This window comes from Macrobrachium nipponense, chromosome 2 (genome assembly GCF_015104395.2).
Source record: "Macrobrachium nipponense isolate FS-2020 chromosome 2, ASM1510439v2, whole genome shotgun sequence".
Lineage (NCBI taxonomy): Eukaryota > Metazoa > Arthropoda > Malacostraca > Decapoda > Palaemonidae > Macrobrachium > Macrobrachium nipponense.
The window spans coordinates 155,232,539-155,253,937 of NC_087201.1; the positions used below are offsets into that span (position 1 = coordinate 155,232,539).

Sequence of the window (21,399 nt, forward strand, 5' to 3'; positions counted from 1 at the left end):
AGGAACAAGTGCAAGTGCTGGAATAAGGCCAACTAAATCAACAACAATGCATGAGCACTTAAAAGTTCAGGCAACGAAGGTAAAAGGAAGACCACACTACGACTGCTAACATTAATCGTAACAATTGAATCGTATGATATTTGTCCTTACGCAGTTCATAACTGATGTAGAGATGATATCCACATTTTAAGACATAATACACAATCTCCTACGATACCATGAATGAGCAGACGTTATGCCAAGGCGCATAATCTTTAAGCTCAATAAAAACGCCAAGACAGTGTACTGTTACAATAAACAAATGGCGATAAAGGCTAGAATTGTGCTATGCTTGAATGGTATATAAGCCTTAAGATAGTTATCCCGGCACCCAGCAGTTACCAGCTAGCGTTTTCGTAATTTGACAAGCGCCCATGATAGCTGCACTCGTGTTACTTGGCTGGTTTAACTTATCTTCGAGTGGTTGTGTGACAACGTTTTCCTCGTCGTCATATTATCAGCAGCGTTTCACGTAAGTTGGACGATACTGTAGCTATTTCGCCTTATGTTTGACGTTATTGAAACTAAGTAGAGGGGAAGTTGAGCCTACATAGATTAGGTAGCCGTCCGAACACTAGTCCCCCGAGCCAAAAGTGGCACATTTGACATAATTTTTATAGTGTTGTTCCACCCCTAATTTATTTCAACCATAGAATTATGTATTTATAATTTGCGCATTCAGTGGCGATTACATTTAATGTTCAATGTTGGCATGTTCATGAAGTAACATACAGTTCAATTATTGGAATACTCATTTTTAATGTGAAGAATAACGTATAAAATACAGAGATGGTCAGCATGACTTTTGAATTTATATTAAATTTCCCCTGAAAAAAATGAACAGCCATACTGTAGATGGATATAACGTGATAAGATTCTTATACGCCGGTAACTGCATTAGAAACAAAAGCATTGCACAGACCAAAATTATTAGACATCATTGCCTGCATTTCAGGTATCATTAATGGTGTCAAAGAAATCTAGTATTATTTTCGCTATTCACCAATAGTGTATTTTTATGACAATTCTTGTTGAACTATCTTGGCGTTAACGGTAACCAGAATAATAGCTACAGTTTAAAATAACACGTGGTGCAAAATCATGTAGGATGACAGCTACTCGGCCAAACCCTTTCCCTTCAAGTTGAGAGCAAATTTAAAACAATCAAATAGCACTTCGTCTCTCGAGAGAAACAAGCATTTCCTCTCGAGAAATCAACTTCCTTTGTCCCATGTGCTTTTATTGCAATCAGCCTACACTGCGTGTGATTTGTTTCTGCTGCACTTACTAGGCCGATTTCGTCAAATGTTTGTGACTTACATCCGGAATTTCCGTAGAGTTTCACTTATGAATCAAAATTCCACCTGTGGGATTATCAGCGAGGTTAATGAATCTATATTCCACCCTGAGGGATTATCAGCGCGGTTAATGAATCTAAATTCCACCCTGAGGGATTTGGAAGATTATGTATGGGGAAATTATGAAGGTTGATATTGACTGCATTAATTTGTGAACAATCTTTAGCCCTCTTAATCTCTGCTCTTTTCTCGCAAAGATAAGAGTATCGACATATCAATATATTGCGTAATGTTATGGTTTAATTAAAGGCTATCAGACGAGCTTCTATTTCGCCATAATCCTCCCAAAATGAATTCTCGTTAAAAAGGAAATGGGAGGTTTCTATAACGCACTAACGATAAAGCTTCTTGCGAAAAAAATTTCTTTAAGTGAACTTACAGCAACTGTTATAAAGCACTGCCTAGACGGAATTAGACAGCTATCGGGGAAACAATAGGCTGCATCGGATCTGAGTTATATTATTGTGTTTTATTAAATACACGACCAAGCGCACACACAAATACACATGAGCGGTACTCTGTAACTGCCTTGCTCATACTTTACTGCATTGTTGGTGAGCACTCCGTGGCACAGAAGGCGTCCAACGTTTCTAACCTGTGCGCCCCAAGGAATAGGAAAATTATAGTCTAATGTTTAAAATATCTGTTATTATTTTCATAAATTTTGCAGACACCGAGTATGTTTCTATGTCTGAGTCAAGTCTTTGATACTTGACATTTTAAAATGGAAGGTAAATTCCTCAATCTTTCCTTTTCATTTCATTGGGGTTTGAATCAGTCATTACTGGCCTCTTTTCTTTATGAATTTCCATCCTGCTAATCTTCTTAGTAGTTGCATAGCCGAAAATGACAACCGTCAGTTTTTTAAGGGTACTGGACACATTTTCCTTTCACGAACACCTTTCTCACAAGTTTGTGTTTGTTTTATGCTTTGCAAAATTCATTGCTAAATAAAAACTTATATTTTTAATTATTTCATTCTTAATCTCAGTATTGGAAAAATATATAAAAAAAATAATAATAATTTTATTGCCGATATATGAATTTCCATAAAAAATGTGTAAGAACCAGTCCTTTTTCCATTACTTTTTTGACTGGTTCTACGAAATCTTCAGTCACATTCGTGGTTGAAATGGAACTGACAATCTCAGTTTTTTATTACGTTTGGTAGATTTTTTTATGATTCTCTCTCTTAAATTGTAGAATTGTTGTGGTGAAGAGTAGTATATTCTTCTGTTAACATAATTTATTAAGTTCCTGCATTTTCCATCGATTCTCAGCCACAGTAGCTCCCTGTTACTCTTAATCTTTAATTTCCTCTCGTAAAAGCAAAGCAGGAATAATATCCCCTGAGGCCAGATACCAGAATAAACTAAGCCTACTCTAGTACAGTGATCCTTGTGGATCCAGGTTAATGACTTCACCATATAGTCAGTGCAGTGGATGAAAGGACAGAGCTAATACCCAGTTTTCCTTGAGGTCGGTTGGCTATAGAATTAACCAGTGCAGCAATCCAGGTTAGTGACTTATAATCCAGGTTACTGACTTCACCATATGGTGGCTGACATGTCTAGGCGGTTTTATAATTCGTGACGATGACCTCCGTGTCCTACTTAAAAGCAAGGGCATCTGCGATTCTGGTCAGTAAGTCAGTAGGTACCTAACTGCTGCTATATTACTCTTCAAAGGTCTCGTTCAAGACACTCAGTGAATCATAATTCGTGGACTTTTTTTATATAATAGAAAACCAGGTGGACTACCCATAAAATGAACAGATTTTTAAGCAAGAAACGTACCAGTGAGGAACTTAATTCTAATAATGAAACCGTTTCGAGTGATGTGAAAATTAAGATTAGACCTAATCGGAAATACGGCAAAAATTATTTAAGTTTTGGCTTCACGTGAAATGGAGATGAAAATCAGCCTCTCCCATTGTGTTTGGTTTGTGGTTGCAAAATGTCAAATGAGTCGATGCTTCCTAGTAAATTAAGTAGACATTTTCAAACATGGCATTGCAGTCTTCAAGGAAAAGACGTAAATTATTTCAAAAGACTACTTGAGCAACAAACAAAGTAAGCATTTGCTTTCAAAAGTAGAGTAACGTTGTCTGAAAAAAGCTCAAATTCCATCTTATGAAGTATGGGAAATGATTGCCGTAAAGATGAAGTCACATACTCTTGCTGAATCTATTATTTTGTCCGCTTGCAGAAAGATGGTGAAGACTAAAATCAAAGGGGCGCCCCAAAGTTTCTGTTAATTCATAGATGCTCCCCGAGGTAAAAAGTTTGAGAAACCCTTACACACTCGCCCATACATGCTCCACCATTCATCTATCTAGAAGGTATTCTTGTGCTTCCCTGATCGTAAGACCCTTCCTTTCAATTGCCTGTCAGACCAGATATCGTGTAAGCCCTTTGCTTTCTTGTCCTTCTTCCTATCCGCGTAAAGAGGTATACTACCGTCGGTGCACTTCCCAGGGCGAACTGTGGGCATTATAGAAGAGCGTCTACAAAGACCCACTTTTTAGTCGTTTTCTCTCTTTAATGATGATGTCCAACGTCTTTAACGATTAACTCTTTGTGCAAATGTGAGGTTTTAAAGGGTTTTATTCAGAGCTAGTTCCAGTTAGTTGTTAAGGTTTCACGATCTACCTTTTTAAACATAGGCCTATTGATTAAAGTCGAAACGATTCACCTTGAGAAAGGTACCAAAATCAGGACCTTATAATTTAACCTAACTTTGTACAGACCTGTCAAAGAGGATTATTGCAAGCACAGACACATGTCTTACATAAAAAAGGTTACAGTACACAATTGCACACACACTGTATGTATGTATATATCTAGTACGAAAAATCTTTTAACTTCATATCACCATATTTTTTTCCTCAGCTGTGACTGATCAGCAATGTCATCAAGCAATGATAAACCCACCCGTGAGATATCTCCTGCCTTGGCGGACCTTTGCTCGGATTATTGGAACTGGAGGATGGCTGACTCACCAGAATTCGCATCAGCGGTGAGCAATGAATCATGTCTCTCTCTCTCTCTCTCTCTCTCAAATTCAAAACTATATTCGTAGGTTCGACACAGGAAGACACGTCAAATTATTTATTGCTCTCTCTCTCTCTCTCTCTCTCTCTCTCTCTCTCTCTCTCTCTCTCTCTCTCAACAGCAATAGTGTGGAAGAGTTTAAAAGAAAGCTAGACAAAATCATTAGGCCACTGTGAATGAACAATAAAACCTGCTCCTAGAGATAAATGAGCACACGATGTCTCCTCGGATGGACTAATAAGTCTTTTTGGCATCCTAATCCATGCAACTCCTTGTAACTCTCAAATTCACTATATTCGTATGCTCTGACCGGAATACACGTTCTCTCTCTCTCTCTCTCTCTCTCTCTCTCTCCTCTCTCTCTCTCTGGCCATACCAAATTAAAAATTATATTCCCAGCTTCTGTCTGGTCAGATTATTAGGGCGTTAGTTCTCTCTCTCTCTCTCTCTCTCTCTCTCTCTCTCTCTCTCTCTCTCTCTCTCTCTCTATATATATATATATATATATATATATATATATCAGAGAAACATATGACTAACGATCAAAACATAGTTCAAAACATAGCCTACGAAACTTAGGACTAGTAGGTGTCCAGCCTTGTCTGCAAATGGCAATTTCTGTGACAGTAGATATTTCATGTAATATTTATATTGTGTCGTTGACTATTGTAAGAACCTTTTCAAATTTAATCGACATTCTTTTCCTTACCAGTGCACTATTTCTTACAGGTCGGTATCCGTGACTACGACGACCAACTTGATGACCTGTCGTTCGAGGCCCACCAACGACGCTACGACCAGTGCGAAGCTTTTCTCGCGCGGGCTCGAGACCTGGAACCGCGACTCATTCGGCAGCAGGACCTCACCAACCTGAAGGCGTTCAAGGCGGAGATACAGGCATACGTCGATGGGTTCCGATTTCAAGGGTAAGAACAACTTTCCCTATTACCTCCGTAGGGTGGTGGTAGTGCCGTCAGTGCACCCAGCGTGGTGCACTGTAGGCATTACCTGAGGTTCTTTGCATCGTCCCTTCGGCCCCTAGATCCAACTCCTTCCATTCCTTTTGCTGTACCTCCGTTCATATTCTTTTACTTCCATCTTACTTTCCATTCCACCCCTCATAGTGCAACTGCGAGGTAGTCCTCCTGCTACACCTTTCAAACCTTTTAACTCTCAATTTCCGTTTCATTGCTGAATGACCTCGTAGGTTCCAGCGCTTGGCCTTTGGCCTAAAATTTACGATGCTGTCCATTCCCGATATCCAACATTTAATTCATTTGCATTTCAAGAAAAGGAAGCAACCTCACTGATTAGCTTCAGACCTTCACCATTCATGAAGCCCCGCCCCAGTTCCTCGTTGGACAAGTGGTTTACGTTCTCGCCTACCGATTCGGTAGTCCCGAGTTCGATTCCCCACTCGGTCAACTGGAATCAGAGGAATTTGTTTCTGGTGATCAGAAATTAATTTCTCGACGTAATGTGGTTCGGATCCGCAATGATAAGTTGCAGGTCCCGTTGCTAGGTAATCAACTGGTTCCTAGCCACGTTAAAATATTTAATCCTTCGGGCCAGCCCTAGGAGAGCTGTTAATCGGCTCAGTGGTCTGGTTAAACTAAGATATACTTAACTTATGACACCTCGTTCTCATTTTCCAAGGTTCCTGATGCCAATAGGATACTCTGAAGGCGTCCACGTGGACTTCGAGCGCCTCGTGTCCTACATGACCCTGGAAGGAGTCGCGGACTTCGAGAAAGTACTGGCCAGGTACCGGCGGCTCCCGAAACAGATAGATCAGATCATTCTCCTCATGAAGAAGGGAGTCGAGATGGGTGTTGTGCACCATCATATATCTATGGTGAGGGTCGTACTGTCAAGTTCGTTAGAGCGCCTTGGTTAGAATCGTACTGTAAAATTCGTTCAAGAACGGTGGATAAATATCATCAGATCCAAGTCTGTGTTATGACTGGAATTGTGATTAAAGTCATGTTTATGTTTTATTTGTTTGTTAATTACATTTTTATTTATTTATTTTATTTATGTTTATTTATTCACTTATTCATTTAAAGCATTTGTTTCATCTATTCAGTTATTTGTTTTTTTCATTATTTATTTATCTATTCATTTATCTATTATCTGTTTATTCATTAATCTATATGATTATTGATTTATTTATATTTGTGCAGCCATTTATCTATCCATAAGTGTATATCCATCTACCTTATGTATTTATCTGTATTGTCTAATTTATTTATTACATTTTTATATTATTTATTAAATTACTTAAATAATTAACTAACTGATTCATTATTTTTGCAGAAAGGAGTTGGAAAGAACATTGGTCGTTTCGTCGTGAGCGACGCGACTAAGAGTCCCTTGTGGACTCCCTTCTCCCAGATTCCGGATACAATAATTAAGGAGCAGCGAGATCTACTCAGAGAGAAGGCCACAGAAGTTATCACGCATCAGGTAACGAATGCAATATCATCCGATCAGTGTGTCAGTGTCTTCATATGCTAGTTCCTCGTTGGACGAGTTGGTTAGGTGCTCGCCTACCAATTCAGTAGTCCAAGTTCGATCCCCCGCTCTGCCAACGTGAAATCAGAGGGATTTATTTCTGGTGATTAGAAATTCATTTCTCGATATAATATGGTTCGTAAAGATATCTAATCCTTCGGGCCAGCCGTAGGAGTCCTGTTAATCAGCTTAGTGGTCTGGTTAAACTGAGATGTACTACTTAGTATTTCTGTAATATGTCCAGTCTTTCATCTTTCTGGGGAGTAATGGCTGCTCTGTGTTGCGTTTTTACTTTTGCATTTTCACCATTTCTAAATCCCGTAGTAGTGGGGTTGGGGGGTTATTGTCATCAGTGCACCTCACGCGGTGCATTGTAGGCGTTACTTACGGTTGTTTGAGGCGTTCCTTAGGCCACTAGCTGCAACCCCTATCGTTTCTTTTACTGAACATACTTTCATATTCTCTTCCTTCCATCTTACTTCCCACCCTCTCATAACAATTATTTCATAGTGCAACTGCTTTGAGGTTTTCCTTCTGTTACACTTTCAAAGCTTTTTACTCTTAGTTTCCATTTCAGTGCTGAATGGCCTCATAGGTCCCAGTGCGTGGCCTTTGGTTTAAACATTTATACTATTTCCAAAATAGAGACATATCCTTCATTTGCAGTTCGTATTGACGAGGTGATCAGAGTTCACTTTCGTTTCTGTGTATTTTCTTCAGAAGCAAATATTCCCACTATAAAATCATCGTAGAGCGTTAATTCCGTCAGTGGACCTTATGGGGTGCACTGTAGGCATTACTTTAGGTTCTTTGCAGCGTGCCTTCGGCCCCTAGCTGCAACCACTTTCGTTCCTTTTACTGTACCTCCTTTCATATTCTCTTTCTTCATCTTACTTTCCGCCCTCTCCCAACACTTGATTCATAGTGCAACTGCTTTGAGCTTTTCCTCCTGTTACACCTTTCACTGTCAATTTCCATTTCAGCGCTGAATGACCCCATAGGTCCAAGTGCTTGGCCTTTGGCCTAAATTTTATATTCAATTCAATTCCCATTATAAAATGGATGACCTACGGCCACGTTTGCACCAACAGTCAAATATGTTAACATATCTTAACATATGTGAAAGTGCTAGGTCATCATTTAGCGCTTGTGAAGAGAATAGGAAACGATTGAAAAATATATTAGGTATGCAACAGCATTTATTTTATACAACCTCATTATTCTTATCGCTGCCCATCGCAAGCGAAGTCTTTTAAGAATAAATCTTCTTCATTGGCAACTTGCATTTCTTGTATCTTCACGAATAAAAGATTTGTAGAATCAAGTTGGAAATTTATAATCAGTTTTGTTCTTTTATGATACCTGATCTCGTCTTTTTGTATTTCTATTCCCTTCTGTTCCTTTCAAATGAACACTACATTCTTTGGAAGCTTGTATTTCAAGTCACTAGCCCCTGTGGACTTCTTCCGTATGAAGAAGGTTCATCTGAATAATAATAATAACAATCAAAAACGAAAACTTCTTTCAGATTTCTTCTGAAGATGTAAAAAGAAACCTATAAAATTACTAACTATAACTTGATTACTTTTATTTGCATATTATTTTACTCAAAACTCGAGTACTTTCAGGCCCTATCCAAGGAGAGCCATCACATAAATGACAGATCAACAACAAGAAGTTCCAGAAGAATACTGAGCCTTGACCCAGTCTGACATGAGTATAATAATATGTAAATACAAGTAAACAATTTATACTCAATAATTTTGTGGGTTTCTTTTTGAATAATAACATTAATCAGTATGGTCATAGTCCTGTGGTTCGTTGAGAGAAAACAGTAAATTAAAGAAAGTCCCCGACTTTATTTCACTTCTACAGGTTTCTCCAGCCTTTGAGAAACTAAGAGACTACGTAGACAACGAATACATAACTCGGCCGGACATCGCCGTCACCAGTCTCCACGAGGGAGAGGCCAGATACGAACAACTACTCAAGTAAGTGATTGGAGATTGTGTGAAGTCTGAAAGTTAGTCGACCATTACACAGGTCTTTTGGTTATAGCAAAAATACTAGAACATTTAGCAGATTGCGCAAGCGGTGGTTTGGGAGCGCAAAGTGTTCACGTATATATGTACTACGTATATATATACATATACATACATATAGATATATAGTATATATATCGTGGTTATAGTTAGTAAGCCGGTTGGTTTCCCGCTATTTCTTATGTTTCTCGCATTTGGATCTCAAGGATTTGTAGTGACAAGTTTATCCAATAAAGCGCGAAGAATTCGAGAAGTTAAGAGAGCATTGTGACTATTACAATTACACACACACACACACACACACACATATATATATATATATATATATATATATATATATATGTGTGTATATATATATATATACACACACACACATATATATATATATATATATATATATATATATATATATCATTTTAGAGCTGGTAAAAACGTCAAACTATGATGCTTATGCGAACAAAGTTACAGCCACGAAGACGGAAAAAAAACACGAAGTTGAGATGCTAAGTACTTTCATCTTATTACCAAGACTTGTATATCTTTAATTGCTGTGGTCATGTCTTATTAATGTGACGAAAGTACTTATTAACATCTCAATTGTCTCACTTTTCCTTCTAAACTGTGGCTTTGTTCATATATAGGTATATACATACATTCATACACACATTTTATATATGTATACATGATATTAAGTGTCCCGTAGGGGGGTTAGTGTCGTCAGTGCACCTCATGCGGTGCACTGTAGGCGTTACTTTAATTTCTTTGCAGCGTGCCTTCGACCCCTAGCTGCAACCCCTTTTGTTCCTTTTACTGTACCGCCCTTCATATTATTTTTCTTCCATCTTACTCTCCACCCTCTTCTAATAATTGATTCATAGTGCAACTGCTTTGAGGTTTTCCTCCTGTTACACCTTTCAAAGCTTTTACTGTCAATTTCCGTTTCAGCGCCGAATAACCTCGTAGGTCCTATAGTAGATTCACATCATTTGATGTCTAGACCCGTCCCTTACGACGCTCCTGATTGACTGTTGATAAGCCAGTGACAGGGCTGGAAGCTCTCAGTCTCTCTCGAGAGTTCACATAGGCAGGATGTGAGTTCCTCCTCTCCTGAGGGATACGTCTTTCAAACGTATACCTCAGGAGAGGTGGAACATACATCCTGCCCATGTAAACTCTCGAGAGAAACTGAGAGTTTCCAGCCCTGTCATTGTTTTATCAACAGCCAATCAAGAGCGTCGTAGGGGACTGGCCTAGACATCAAATGCATGGTTGATGTGAATCTACTATAGTGCTTGGCCTTTAGCCTAAATTATATATTCAATTCAATTCAATGATGCTAAGTGAAACTTTTCTCGACAGATTCCACACGTCTACGAACCTGTCGGCGGAAGAAATCCACCAGATGGGTTTGGAGGAAGTTGGTCGGATTCAGAAGGAAATGGCCAAGGTAAGAAATGGAGTGGAAAAAGTAACGCCTCAACTTGAATAAAAAAAAAAAAAAAAAAAACTTATAAAAATATTAATTTCCCGTAATGTCATTTACTGAAGGTTTCTTTCGCTTCATAAGATAACCGATGTCAATATATCTTTTCCTGGTGTTGTAGGAGTAACTTAAAAAGAATTAAAAAAAAACACACACAAAATGGACAAAACTAACAATACACCTAACATTCTCAAAAGTTAGATGAGAGTCAGAACTTCCACCTAGATCAGTTAAAGCTTCAGACTCGTTCAGCAAAGTTCCAGAGTCGTATATATACGGCTCTGCAAAGTTCCATCCACCTGAAGGAGAGGATGGGGTGGGAGCAGGATCCTGGGTGGGAGGTCTGTGCGAGATGTGCTAATCAATAGTGTTTTCGTTTTACTAGACTTCAGCCTCATAGTCTCTAATCTTATTCTCTTCCACCTTACTTTTCACCCTCCCCTAACAATTGTCTCGTAATAAGTGCGAGGTTTTCCTCTTGTTATGCCTTTAAAACCTCCTTTAAACTCAATTTCCCTTTCAGCGCTGAATAACGTTAGAGGTCCAAGCGCTTGGCTTTTGTTGCAGGTTCTACATTCAATTCCATTCTGATCTTCCAAAACGTATTGTTTACAAATTCGTGAATCGCTTCCGTCGGAGCATTGAATTTCAAGTCAATGGTCCTTTGCAGGCCTATTCCATATGGACAGGGAGGGGATCGTCTCGTGCTTAATTTCTCCTGTATAATTCCAGATCGTGGAAGAACTGGGCTTCGAGATGAGCGTGGCCGAATTTTCCGACATGATCCGCTACGATCCCAAGTCCTATTTCAACAACCCCGAAGACATGATGGATAAGTTCAAGGAGATCGTCTACGATACCATTGAGCCCAAATTGGAGGGTATCGTCAGGAAACGTCCAAAGTCAGATCTAGAGTAAGTTAAGTTTATATGTGTGTGTGTGTGTGTGTAAAGGTGCGTCAGCACGGTCGAACAGTTTCCGACGGACAAACATTGCTATCAATTAACAATTGTCTGCCGGTCTTTGCCTTGCGAGCAGAGTAAAAACTGGTTGACAACCTCATCTGGTACCGCTATTTGTTGCCAGATTTACTTCCATCGTTTCAACGTTTATGACGTCATCCTGCTTCGCCTAAGATATGGTAACAATGTTTGTCCGTCGGACATTGTTCGACCGTGTGGACGCACCCAAGGTATATAGAATAAGGGAGATACCTCCGTTTTTCTACTATTTGAATAACAACCAAACACGGCGCAGCTGTTGGAATAGTAATTCAGATTATATAAAAAATCAAACTATGGTTGTATTCGTAGAAAATAAAACTAAATCGCTGCAGAGATGACTGAGGTGACCTGTGATTTACATTTGAATGAAACGGTAGCTGAGTGACTTCAAGCCCTGACCTGTCCTCCAGGAGGTGCGGCTCTTTTGGGGGATAAGCCGCCTCCCCCACGAATGACTCTACCTGACTCCCTTATTCTATATACCTTAATAAAACGTCCTATGAGCCCATGTATGTTTAACAGACCTAAATCTGTATTCTCCATGATAGATTTTGTCCAGTGGAACTTAGTTTACTGATTCCTTTGTAGACTGGTGGCGTCGCCCTCCTGCGACGGAGTCCTCGGGTACTACTTGGCAGGGTCCTACGACGGATCGAGACCGGGGAAATTCTACGTCAATACGCAACTCTACGCTTCCATGTGAGTTGGGATGTGGATCTTATGGCCTTTACGAATAAGAAATAGTTTCTTAACTCTCTCTACTTTCTTAGACTCCATTGGGGGGGTAGCGCCGTCGGTGCACCTCACGAGGTGCACTGTAGGCTTTCACTAAGATGGGACAGCTTTTCACCAAAACATTCATACGGAATTAATGCCCTGAGGTTGACCTCAGACTGAGGCAAACAAACAATATATTTACATTTCGAATGTGTAGAATTATCTCTCTCCTCTCTCTCTCACACTTATATTCTCTCTCTCTCTCTCTCTCTCTCTCTCTCTCTCTCTCTCTCTCTCTCTCTCTCACGCACATACACACCCAAATTCTCTCTCTTTGTCTAACAGATACACACGCCCCCATATTCTCTCTCACACACATACACACAATCATATATTCTCTCTCTCTCTCACACACACACACACAAACACATAAGCACATCAACGTCATTATAAATTTAGCCTGCTGACAAAGACGTTCTCTATCAAGTCCCAGGTACGAGATGATGACCTTATGCCTGCACGAGGGTAACCCAGGTCACCACCTGCAGGCCTCCCACACCATGGAGTCCCCCCACATCCCCTTCTTCAGGAGGGTGATCGAAGACAGGAACTACCAGGTATCGCCTTCGAGGTTCCCCATCAACACGGGGTACTTGGAGGGGTGGGGCCTCTATTCGGAGGACCTGGGGTTCGACATGAACCTTTATGGCGACCCGTATGACAGGTAAAGAACTGTATATGTATATTATTATATAATATATATATATATATATAGATTTAATATATTATTATATATATATATATTATATATATAGATATATATATTGGTAGTTATATGCAGCAATGTATCAAAATGTAACTTCCAGTTTATCGATGTTTACATCAAAGAATTGCTAGAGCTATCCTTTCTTTCGCCATGACATCGAACTGCAGCCCCCTTTCGTTCCTTTTACTATACCTCCTTTCATATTCTCTTACTGTACCTCTATTCATATTCTCTTTCTGCCATCTTACTTTCCACCCTCTCCGAACAATTGATTCATAGTGCAACTGCTTTGAGGTTTTCCTCCTGTTACACCTTTCAAGCCTTTTCACTGTCAATTTCCGTTTCAGCGTTGAATGACATCATTGGTCGCAGTACCTGGCCCTCTGCCCTAAATTCTATATTCAATTTAATTCAGTTCATGACATCGAACTTATCGTAAAAAATAGAAGAAGAAGATGAAGAATGAGGTGCCACGAAACATTAGAATTCGCCAAAAGAAAACTAAGATATACTTAACTTTTTCTATATTCATCTCTGAGGAAGGTGCAGTAATATTCATCAGACTTTTAGTCCATGCCTTCATGAGTCTGCAACTTCATTGCAACTGGACAGTAACCTATTCCCTTTGTCTCTATCAGGTATGGCCACTATTCGTATGAAATATACCGCGCTTGCCGTTTGGTGGTTGACACCGGCATGCACGCGTTCAGTTGGAGCAGAGACCGGGCCATCGACTTCATGAAACAGCACACAGCTTTGGCTACGAAGAATATCGAGGTAAGTTTCCAGTGGTATATGTCTTCGTAATGGTTCTCAAGTGTTGTGCGTTGCCTTAGTAGTTCGGCAAACTGCAGTTGCTTTTAGTTTCCTGGGTGTACATAAGGTTGTAAATTTCACGTTGATCACAGTATAGGTTAACAGAAGGAAGATTATTAAATCCCGAAGAATGTGTTAACAAAAGCATTCACAATTGAGGGCGGGGTTGGATGTGTAGTACCGTCAGTGCAACTCACGCAGTGCAATGTAGGCATTACTTAAGGTTCTCCGTAGACTCATAGTCCCTTCGGCCCCAAGCTGCAACCCATCTCATTCATTTTACTGTACCTCCGTTCATATTCTCTTCCGCCTTACTTTCCACCCTCTCCTAACAATTGTTTTATAATGCAACTGCAAGGTTTTCATCTGCTTACACATTTGATTTTTTTTTTAACTCTCGATATCCCCTTTCAGCGCTGAATGGCCTCAAAGGTCCCAGCGACTGGCCTTTGGTGTTTATTTTATATTCCATTCCTCAGTAGTGTTGCATCTCTCTCAGATCATTGATGATGTTTTTCTTTGTTCATTTATCTCAAAAGCTCTTGAATGCCATAAACACCAAGTTTACAATATATATATATATATATATATATATATATATATATAGATATAGATATATATATATATATATATATATATATCTATATATATAGATATGTAAATATATATATATTATATATATATATCTATATCTATATATATATATATATATATATATATATATATATATATATATATACTATATATAGAGAGAGAGAGAGAGAGAGAGAGAGAGAGAGAGAGAGAGAGAGAGAGAGAGAGATATATATATATATATATATATATATATATATATATATATATATATGTGTGTGTGTGTGTGTGTGTGTGTGCGTGTGTATGTGTATGTATATATACATATACAAATACATACATTTATATTTTAAGAAGGATTGCTGGAAACAGCTAACATAATAAACAAAGAAAGTTTAGTAGTTATATATATCGGAATGACGAAACATCTCTCGTTCTAATTACCATCAATTTACTATTACCAAATCTTTCCATATCACATACTTGATTTCAGTTACTTTTATTTACTCACTGCACACATTCCAGAAACATGGAAGTTGTCCTTTGCTTATCATACAACCTCTATACGCCAAGAGTCTTTGCTTATAAATATCTGTGAGTACTGATGTACCATACCTCTTTAACTTTGCTTATCATACCAACGCTATTAGCTTTTGAGTTACGTTTGCGTTTATGGCCAGCAGTGCACTAGCCACCCTGTAGCGCCACGTCGTGGCGTCGGTATGTGGCGGGGGATGTGGCTTCCCATAGGTTTCCATTGTTTATAAGCTCACCTAGACCGTGTACGTATATGCTATGTCGACCACACGAGCGTCTGTGGCGAACTGTAGCTGATCCCCACCACAACTTAAAGTAAACAATGGAAACCTATGGACACTGTCTATAGGTATATACCTAGACCGTGCCTTTGGGAAACCACATCCCACCACACACCGACCCCACAGAGTGGCTCGTGTCCTCCAGGCCTATGTCATAAACATCAGTGAGTACTGGTTCACCATACCTCTTTCAGAATGAAATCGACCGCTACATCACTTTTCCTGGTCAAGCCGTTGGCTACAAGGTGGGCGAACTGAAGATCTGGGAACTGAGGAAAAACGCCCAGAGGATTTTGGGAGAGTCCTTCGACCTCAAGGAATTCCACGAGATCGTGCTGGATTCCGTAGGACCTCTGGAAGTCTTGGAGGACGAGGTCACGAGGTGGATTGAGGGAGAGAGAAAGAAATGACACGACATTCCATACTTTTGTGAGGACTGACAAGGGATTTTGTATGAGGCAAATAAACGGCATCGCTCTCACCAGTATAATTTACAGTAGCCCTTCCGTATAATGCCAATCATTTAATGATGGTTTTAAGAAAAGGTAGGCTTATATTATATAAGAGCTATTAAGATAATATTAAGCCAAGAATCTATTTCGTAAGAATGAGAAACAGAACCGACAGGAATTGGAGTTTTATCTCGTGTGTGTGTGTGAATAATATATATATATATATATATATATATATATATATATATATATATATATATATATACATACATATTGCAGACAGTAAGTACTCCTGAAGAGATTCCATTTTTGAACTCCCATAATAATCAACATTCTATGACTCAATGGTTACCCTTCTTAGCTCTTAGACGTCCTTTCCCGCCTTCTTTCTTTAGTCTTGCTGTTCAATGCCTTTGTTAGTTCATAGTGCATCTGTGGGGGGTTCTCCCAGTTTCATCTTTGGTTCATTGTACTTCGTTTCATATAATTTGTAGATCTCTAGCTCTTGCTGTCTAACCTCACCAAAGAAATTATTTTTCTCAGTTTTAAGCGTTGGATGGCTGAGAGTGCCCTAGTGCTCGGCTTGACAGCCTAAATTTCATAAATCAGTCAACTCTTGACTTAAACCGACACTAACCTAAAATTTTGCTGATATACCGCTAGTCAATGAATTCATCTTATGAAACAATACCAACCCCACTCAGTGACTCTTAGGAACACCCTATACTTCCGTAATGTCTATCTGATTCATTGTCTAGGTACTCGGTTAAATATCGTCTAAAGCTTCAAAAATATATGAAAGAATTGCTCTCCTTTTCAGTCGCAACACAATACGAAGTTTACACGATCAAAATGATAACGTTGAGACCCTCGCTTTTTGCTGATATTTAATGTTTCGCTGCGGGTAATAATAATATATCAGACTAAACTACTAATATATATTATACTCCATACAGCATCTCGATTATTTTTGTCCGAATGGTTTCCTTTCAGGCGCTGTCTATTGGAGATGACTCCATTATTACCTAAGCCACATTTCCAGTATAAACAAAAAGCTGGAGTGATGCGTCATTACAAGAGATGAATTATTCTTTGCAGTAACAGATGTGTGTATTGTAGTGAAATGTGACATGGACAGACAGACAGAGAGAGAGAAAGGCTATCATACGAACAAATACTGGCATCTGTAGACCCATAAAGCAAGGCGATTATAGAAAACCAGGCTCCTCTTTGGTCACCAGTTAGGATGTCGACATATCCGTTATCTTTTTATAACGGACGAATTCGGTAAGTTCGTTCTTTATATCTTTCCCTTGGTCTTTCCATGACGGGAAGAGGTTAATAAACGTTCTGTCTACACAAGCGTTCACTATTGACCAATAGGCGTCCGGGAATTCAGACAACACGGCCAGAGTTCGATGCATTTGTTTACAAGGTAGTTTTTGCGACGACGGAGGAGGAGAACCTGGCTATCCACCATCGCCTACATTATGGGTCTGCATACACTTAGCAATCGTCAACAGTGGTGTAACCCCAAAGCAACATACCAGAATATTCAGGCTCTTCAGGCTCTACAGCCGTAGTAACTCCTGTACATTGTGAAGCCAAAGAATGCATGGTACTAAGGATTTTCTGCCAGCCTAACCTGACTATTCTTCATTACCATAAATATCTCAGTTCATCTCTGGATGAGGGTGTCCCATTCATCAGGTAAGTGAGAAGTTCATCGCTGATGCGTCGTTTGAAGCAGCGGATAAAAATAGCCGGCAAAAGAGAGAGAGAGAGAAAAAAGTATCTTGAATAAACTGTCACCGAGGTCGGAAGGTCGCTTTACACCCAACCCGCACCCACCCAGGCACCCACCCCACAACGAAAAACTCATTAGAAATTAGACTGATAAATTAAAGGTAAAATTTCGAATCTCTCATTAAGGAACTTGCTTATCTAAATTCAAACCCTTTGCTTATCCTTCTTCACTCAGCACTAATCGCAAAAGCGTGATGAATTAAAACAACATGTCATAAAACTTTTGCCGTTTTAACCTAGACTGAATTCTTTTGTAGGGGAGGAAACTGCAAATGGGAAAACTGACGTAAGCGAAAATTTTGTACGCTAGAAAAACACGAACTGAATAATATAATTTTTTTCTGAAAAAAAAAAACAAAAAAAAAAAAAAAAAAAAAAAAAAAAAAATATATATATAGTATATATATAGTATATATCTATATATATATATATATATATATTATATATATAAATATATATATATATATAGATATATATATATTATATATATATATATTATAGATATATATATATTATTATATTATATATATAACGAGGAAAGAGAATGTTGAGATGAAAGACAGAAAAAAAAAAATTTTGTCAGTCAGGATAAGAGATAAGAAGGGAAAAACAATAAAACTAAATTAACCAAGAAAAATGCAAGAAGGTATTATAGTAGGGAGATGAAAGAAGAGGTGCGCGATAACGAAGAATAAAATTAACGGAAACGGAAAATCCTGTGATTACAAATCTCATTTACCACTATTCTAATATTACATTGGATTATGTATAAGATTAGATCTGTAGGCTATTTCTTGGGTGGCTATGTATCCATAATCTCTCAAAACTGACAGTTCATATCTTTTAAAACCTTCCACTGCACGATCAATGTTTATCGGTCCAAAGCGCCTCAGTGGCTTGATCGGTATGGTCTTGGCCTGCCTCCTCCATGGCCGCGAGTTCGATTCTCGGGCATTTTACCAAGGGGTTAGAGATGTGTATTTCTGGTGTTCACTCTCCACGTGGTTCGGAAGTCACGTATAGCCGTGGATATATGTTTGCACAAGCAAACATATATCCATGTTCAATGCAGTGGCTTGAGGATTTTGCCTCTTAAGAAAAACCCAAATATGCTTTTTTTTTCTTTTACTTTTAACAACATATTGGGGTAAGGGAATTACGAGTATAGGACTGAAATAAACTAAAGGTAACCGTATATATATTTGTCCATGGTGATTTGTTTTTCGTATAACTTTTTTAAACAGTCGAATTATCCATCTCTCTCTCTCTCTCTCTCTCTCTCTCCCTCCTTTAGTACACAAAGCCACGTGGTCGTCTCCCACCTTTTGTTTACAAACAGTAGCACGCTGGTGCGAATGGACAGGGTGGCGCAGGTCACGTGACCTTTGAATGGGAGGAGTCAATTGACCGGAGACTCTGAGTCTGCGATAGGGTTAGAAATTATGACACTGAAATGCAACGGTTTTTCTTGGGTAATTTGAGATATTTACGACTAAGAAGAACCTCTTGGTGTGTTTGTGTATATATATATATATACATATGTATATATATATATACTATATATACATATATATATACATATATATATATATATATATATATATATATATATATATATATATATATATAACACACACACACACACCACACACACACACACACACATATATATATATATATATATTATATATATATATATATATAAGAAGAGCGTAAAGGGAAATTTTTTATTTTATTTATTCTTTTACCTATTTTTTTATTAGGATACAATCCATAGCCGGTAAAACATGCACATGAATTAACAGTTACTTATAAAAACACAGTTATTTATAAATTGCCCAGGACCTTTATATACTATTATGATATGACATAATTAGATAAAAGCTGAAACTTTGAACAAATGCAGAGATACGTGACATGAACAACACATGGGACGAGATATGCAGTCGAAATCAAAGGAAAAAAATACAATGGCAGGTAACTCTCCCACTGAGACATACAAGTGTCTCCCTACATCCTCGATAGGAGCATGTGATAAGCATTATATTACTGCTAAACAAAGCAATAATTACAAGTTACAGTGCTCCCGACTGACACCAAACCAAAGGGCGTGAAACGAGGGGGCAGACGCCCCCCTCCCCGCCAAAAAAGTCCCAAAATCGGGGACACCAAACAAAAAGGCATAAAACAAGGGGCGGAAGCGCGCCCCCCACCCCACCCGCCAAAAAAAGCCTATAAATAAAATGAGGTCCCAGAATAAGGCAGCCCATAAACGTGACCCACAAAAAACCTTGATATTCGGACGATTCGAACGATCGACAGAAATGTGTGGGCGGGAGACGGTCGTTTCGTATCTCCGGAATGAACAATAACATCCAATCCCAGGGGCCTCTGTGTTAATTCGTCCCTATCTGGGGTTTATTCATGGGACTGACTACTGCACGCGCGCGAGCGAGCGCACACACACACGTACGCACATCAGAACTGTAAAGAGGATTTCCAAATAGCTTCCGCCTTTAAAGTGTTGGTTGCAAGAGGAATTGGGTGTTAAAAATAGTAAAAAATAAATAAAAATAAAATACCAATCGAGTCTTTCCCTCACCGGGAGACTAAACATTATATAAGCAGTCTGACACATTCACTATAAACCTCCAAATAAATCATGTCAATAACACGAAAACCCAACCAATACATGAATAATGTAGAAATGTAATGTAAGGGAAAGATAATGTAATGTGTAGCAAGGGAAGGATAACCATACCAATATATGAAATGCAGGCAATACCACCAAAATATTGCCTGCAAATTCTTCGACTCGTTTGAGAACGTGCCTAAATAAATTCAAGCTTTCAATAACATTTTATTTAAGTTATTATTTTCTTAATAACTAAAACGATATCAGAAGAAAAATCTGCACACTTAAAATAATATAATAATTCTAAGGAAAACACATCCTTGGCCAATATTGACACCCCCAAATTAAGGGATTGGTTTAATAAAGGAGATTGTAATAAGATAGTTTTCTTATATATAATGTACATATATACATACATACACACACACACACACACACACACACACACACACACACATATATATATATATTATATATATAATATATATATATATATAGAGAGAGAGAGAGAGAGAGAGAGAGAGAGAGAGAGAGAGAGACCTTACATCTTGTTCGGGTTGCCCCAGGTCCCTCCGTGTGAGGCACCTCTATGTCTACCGGAGAATTGCTAATGTATCTTCCGGTATATTTTGCATCTTCCAATCTTGGATGGTCTGGGACGCAGCGTAGATATTTGTCGAGCTTATTCTTAAACACATCTACGCTCACTCCTGGTATATTCCTCAGATGAGCTGGCAACGCATTGAATAGACGCTGCATTGTCGATGCTGGTGCGTAGTGGATTAATGTCCTGTGTGCTTTCCTTAGTTTTCCTGGTATAGATTTGGGCACTATTAATCTAACTCTGCTTGCTCTTTCTGATATTTTTAGCTCCATGATGTTTTCGGCCATTCCTTCTATCAGTTTCCATGCCTGTATTATCAGGTAGCGTTATCTTCTCCTTTCTAGACTACAGTATATAATTTCAAAAATTTTTGTCTTTCCAGTAGTCAAGATTCTTAACTTCTTCTATTCTACTAGCTGTAAAGGACCTTTGTACTCTCTATTTGTGCAATATCCTTTTGGTAGTGTGGGTACCATATCATATTGCAATATTCAAGTGGACTACGAACATATGTTTTATAAAGCATAATCATGTGTTCAGCTTTTCTTGTTTTGAAGTGCCGTAACAACATTCCCATTTTTGCTTTGCATTTTCCAATGGAATTGCTATTTGATCATTGCATAACATGTTCCTATTCAACATCACACCAAGGTCTTTAACTGCTTCCTTATTAGTGATTGTCTCGTTATTAGGTCCTCTAGATGCATATAGCTTTCCTT

The 21,399-nt window shown here is 38.6% G+C and overlaps 1 protein-coding gene across 1 annotated transcript; it reads left to right on the forward strand.

Annotated features, from left to right (window-relative positions):
* The first annotated feature begins 368 nt into the window (after nt 1-368).
* Nucleotides 369-15,664, forward strand: LOC135221054 (uncharacterized). Its single transcript, XM_064258796.1, has 12 exons — nt 369-511; nt 4,289-4,415; nt 5,180-5,376; nt 6,107-6,305; nt 6,767-6,916; nt 8,840-8,955; nt 10,366-10,453; nt 11,222-11,403; nt 12,082-12,192; nt 12,698-12,934; nt 13,615-13,753; nt 15,378-15,664. The coding sequence occupies exons 2-12, from the start codon at nt 4,305-4,307 to the stop codon at nt 15,591-15,593; spliced, it is 1,746 nt and encodes a 581-aa protein (XP_064114866.1). The 5' UTR covers nt 369-511; nt 4,289-4,304; the 3' UTR covers nt 15,594-15,664.
* The last annotated feature ends 5,735 nt before the right edge of the window (nt 15,665-21,399 follow it).

What these genes read in the sequence shown, in the direction of transcription:
- LOC135221054 (XM_064258796.1), top strand. Translation starts at nt 4,305, where the DNA reads ATGTCATCAAGCAATGATAAACCCACCCGTGAGATATCTCCTGCCTTG. An exon ending in TGCACCATCATATATCTATG is followed by an intron (nt 6,306 to 6,766) that starts GTGAGGGTCGTA and finishes TTATTTTTGCAG; the next exon opens with AAAGGAGTTGGAAAGAACAT. An exon ending in ACGCAACTCTACGCTTCCAT is followed by an intron (nt 12,193 to 12,697) that starts GTGAGTTGGGAT and finishes TTCTCTATCAAG; the next exon opens with TCCCAGGTACGAGATGATGA.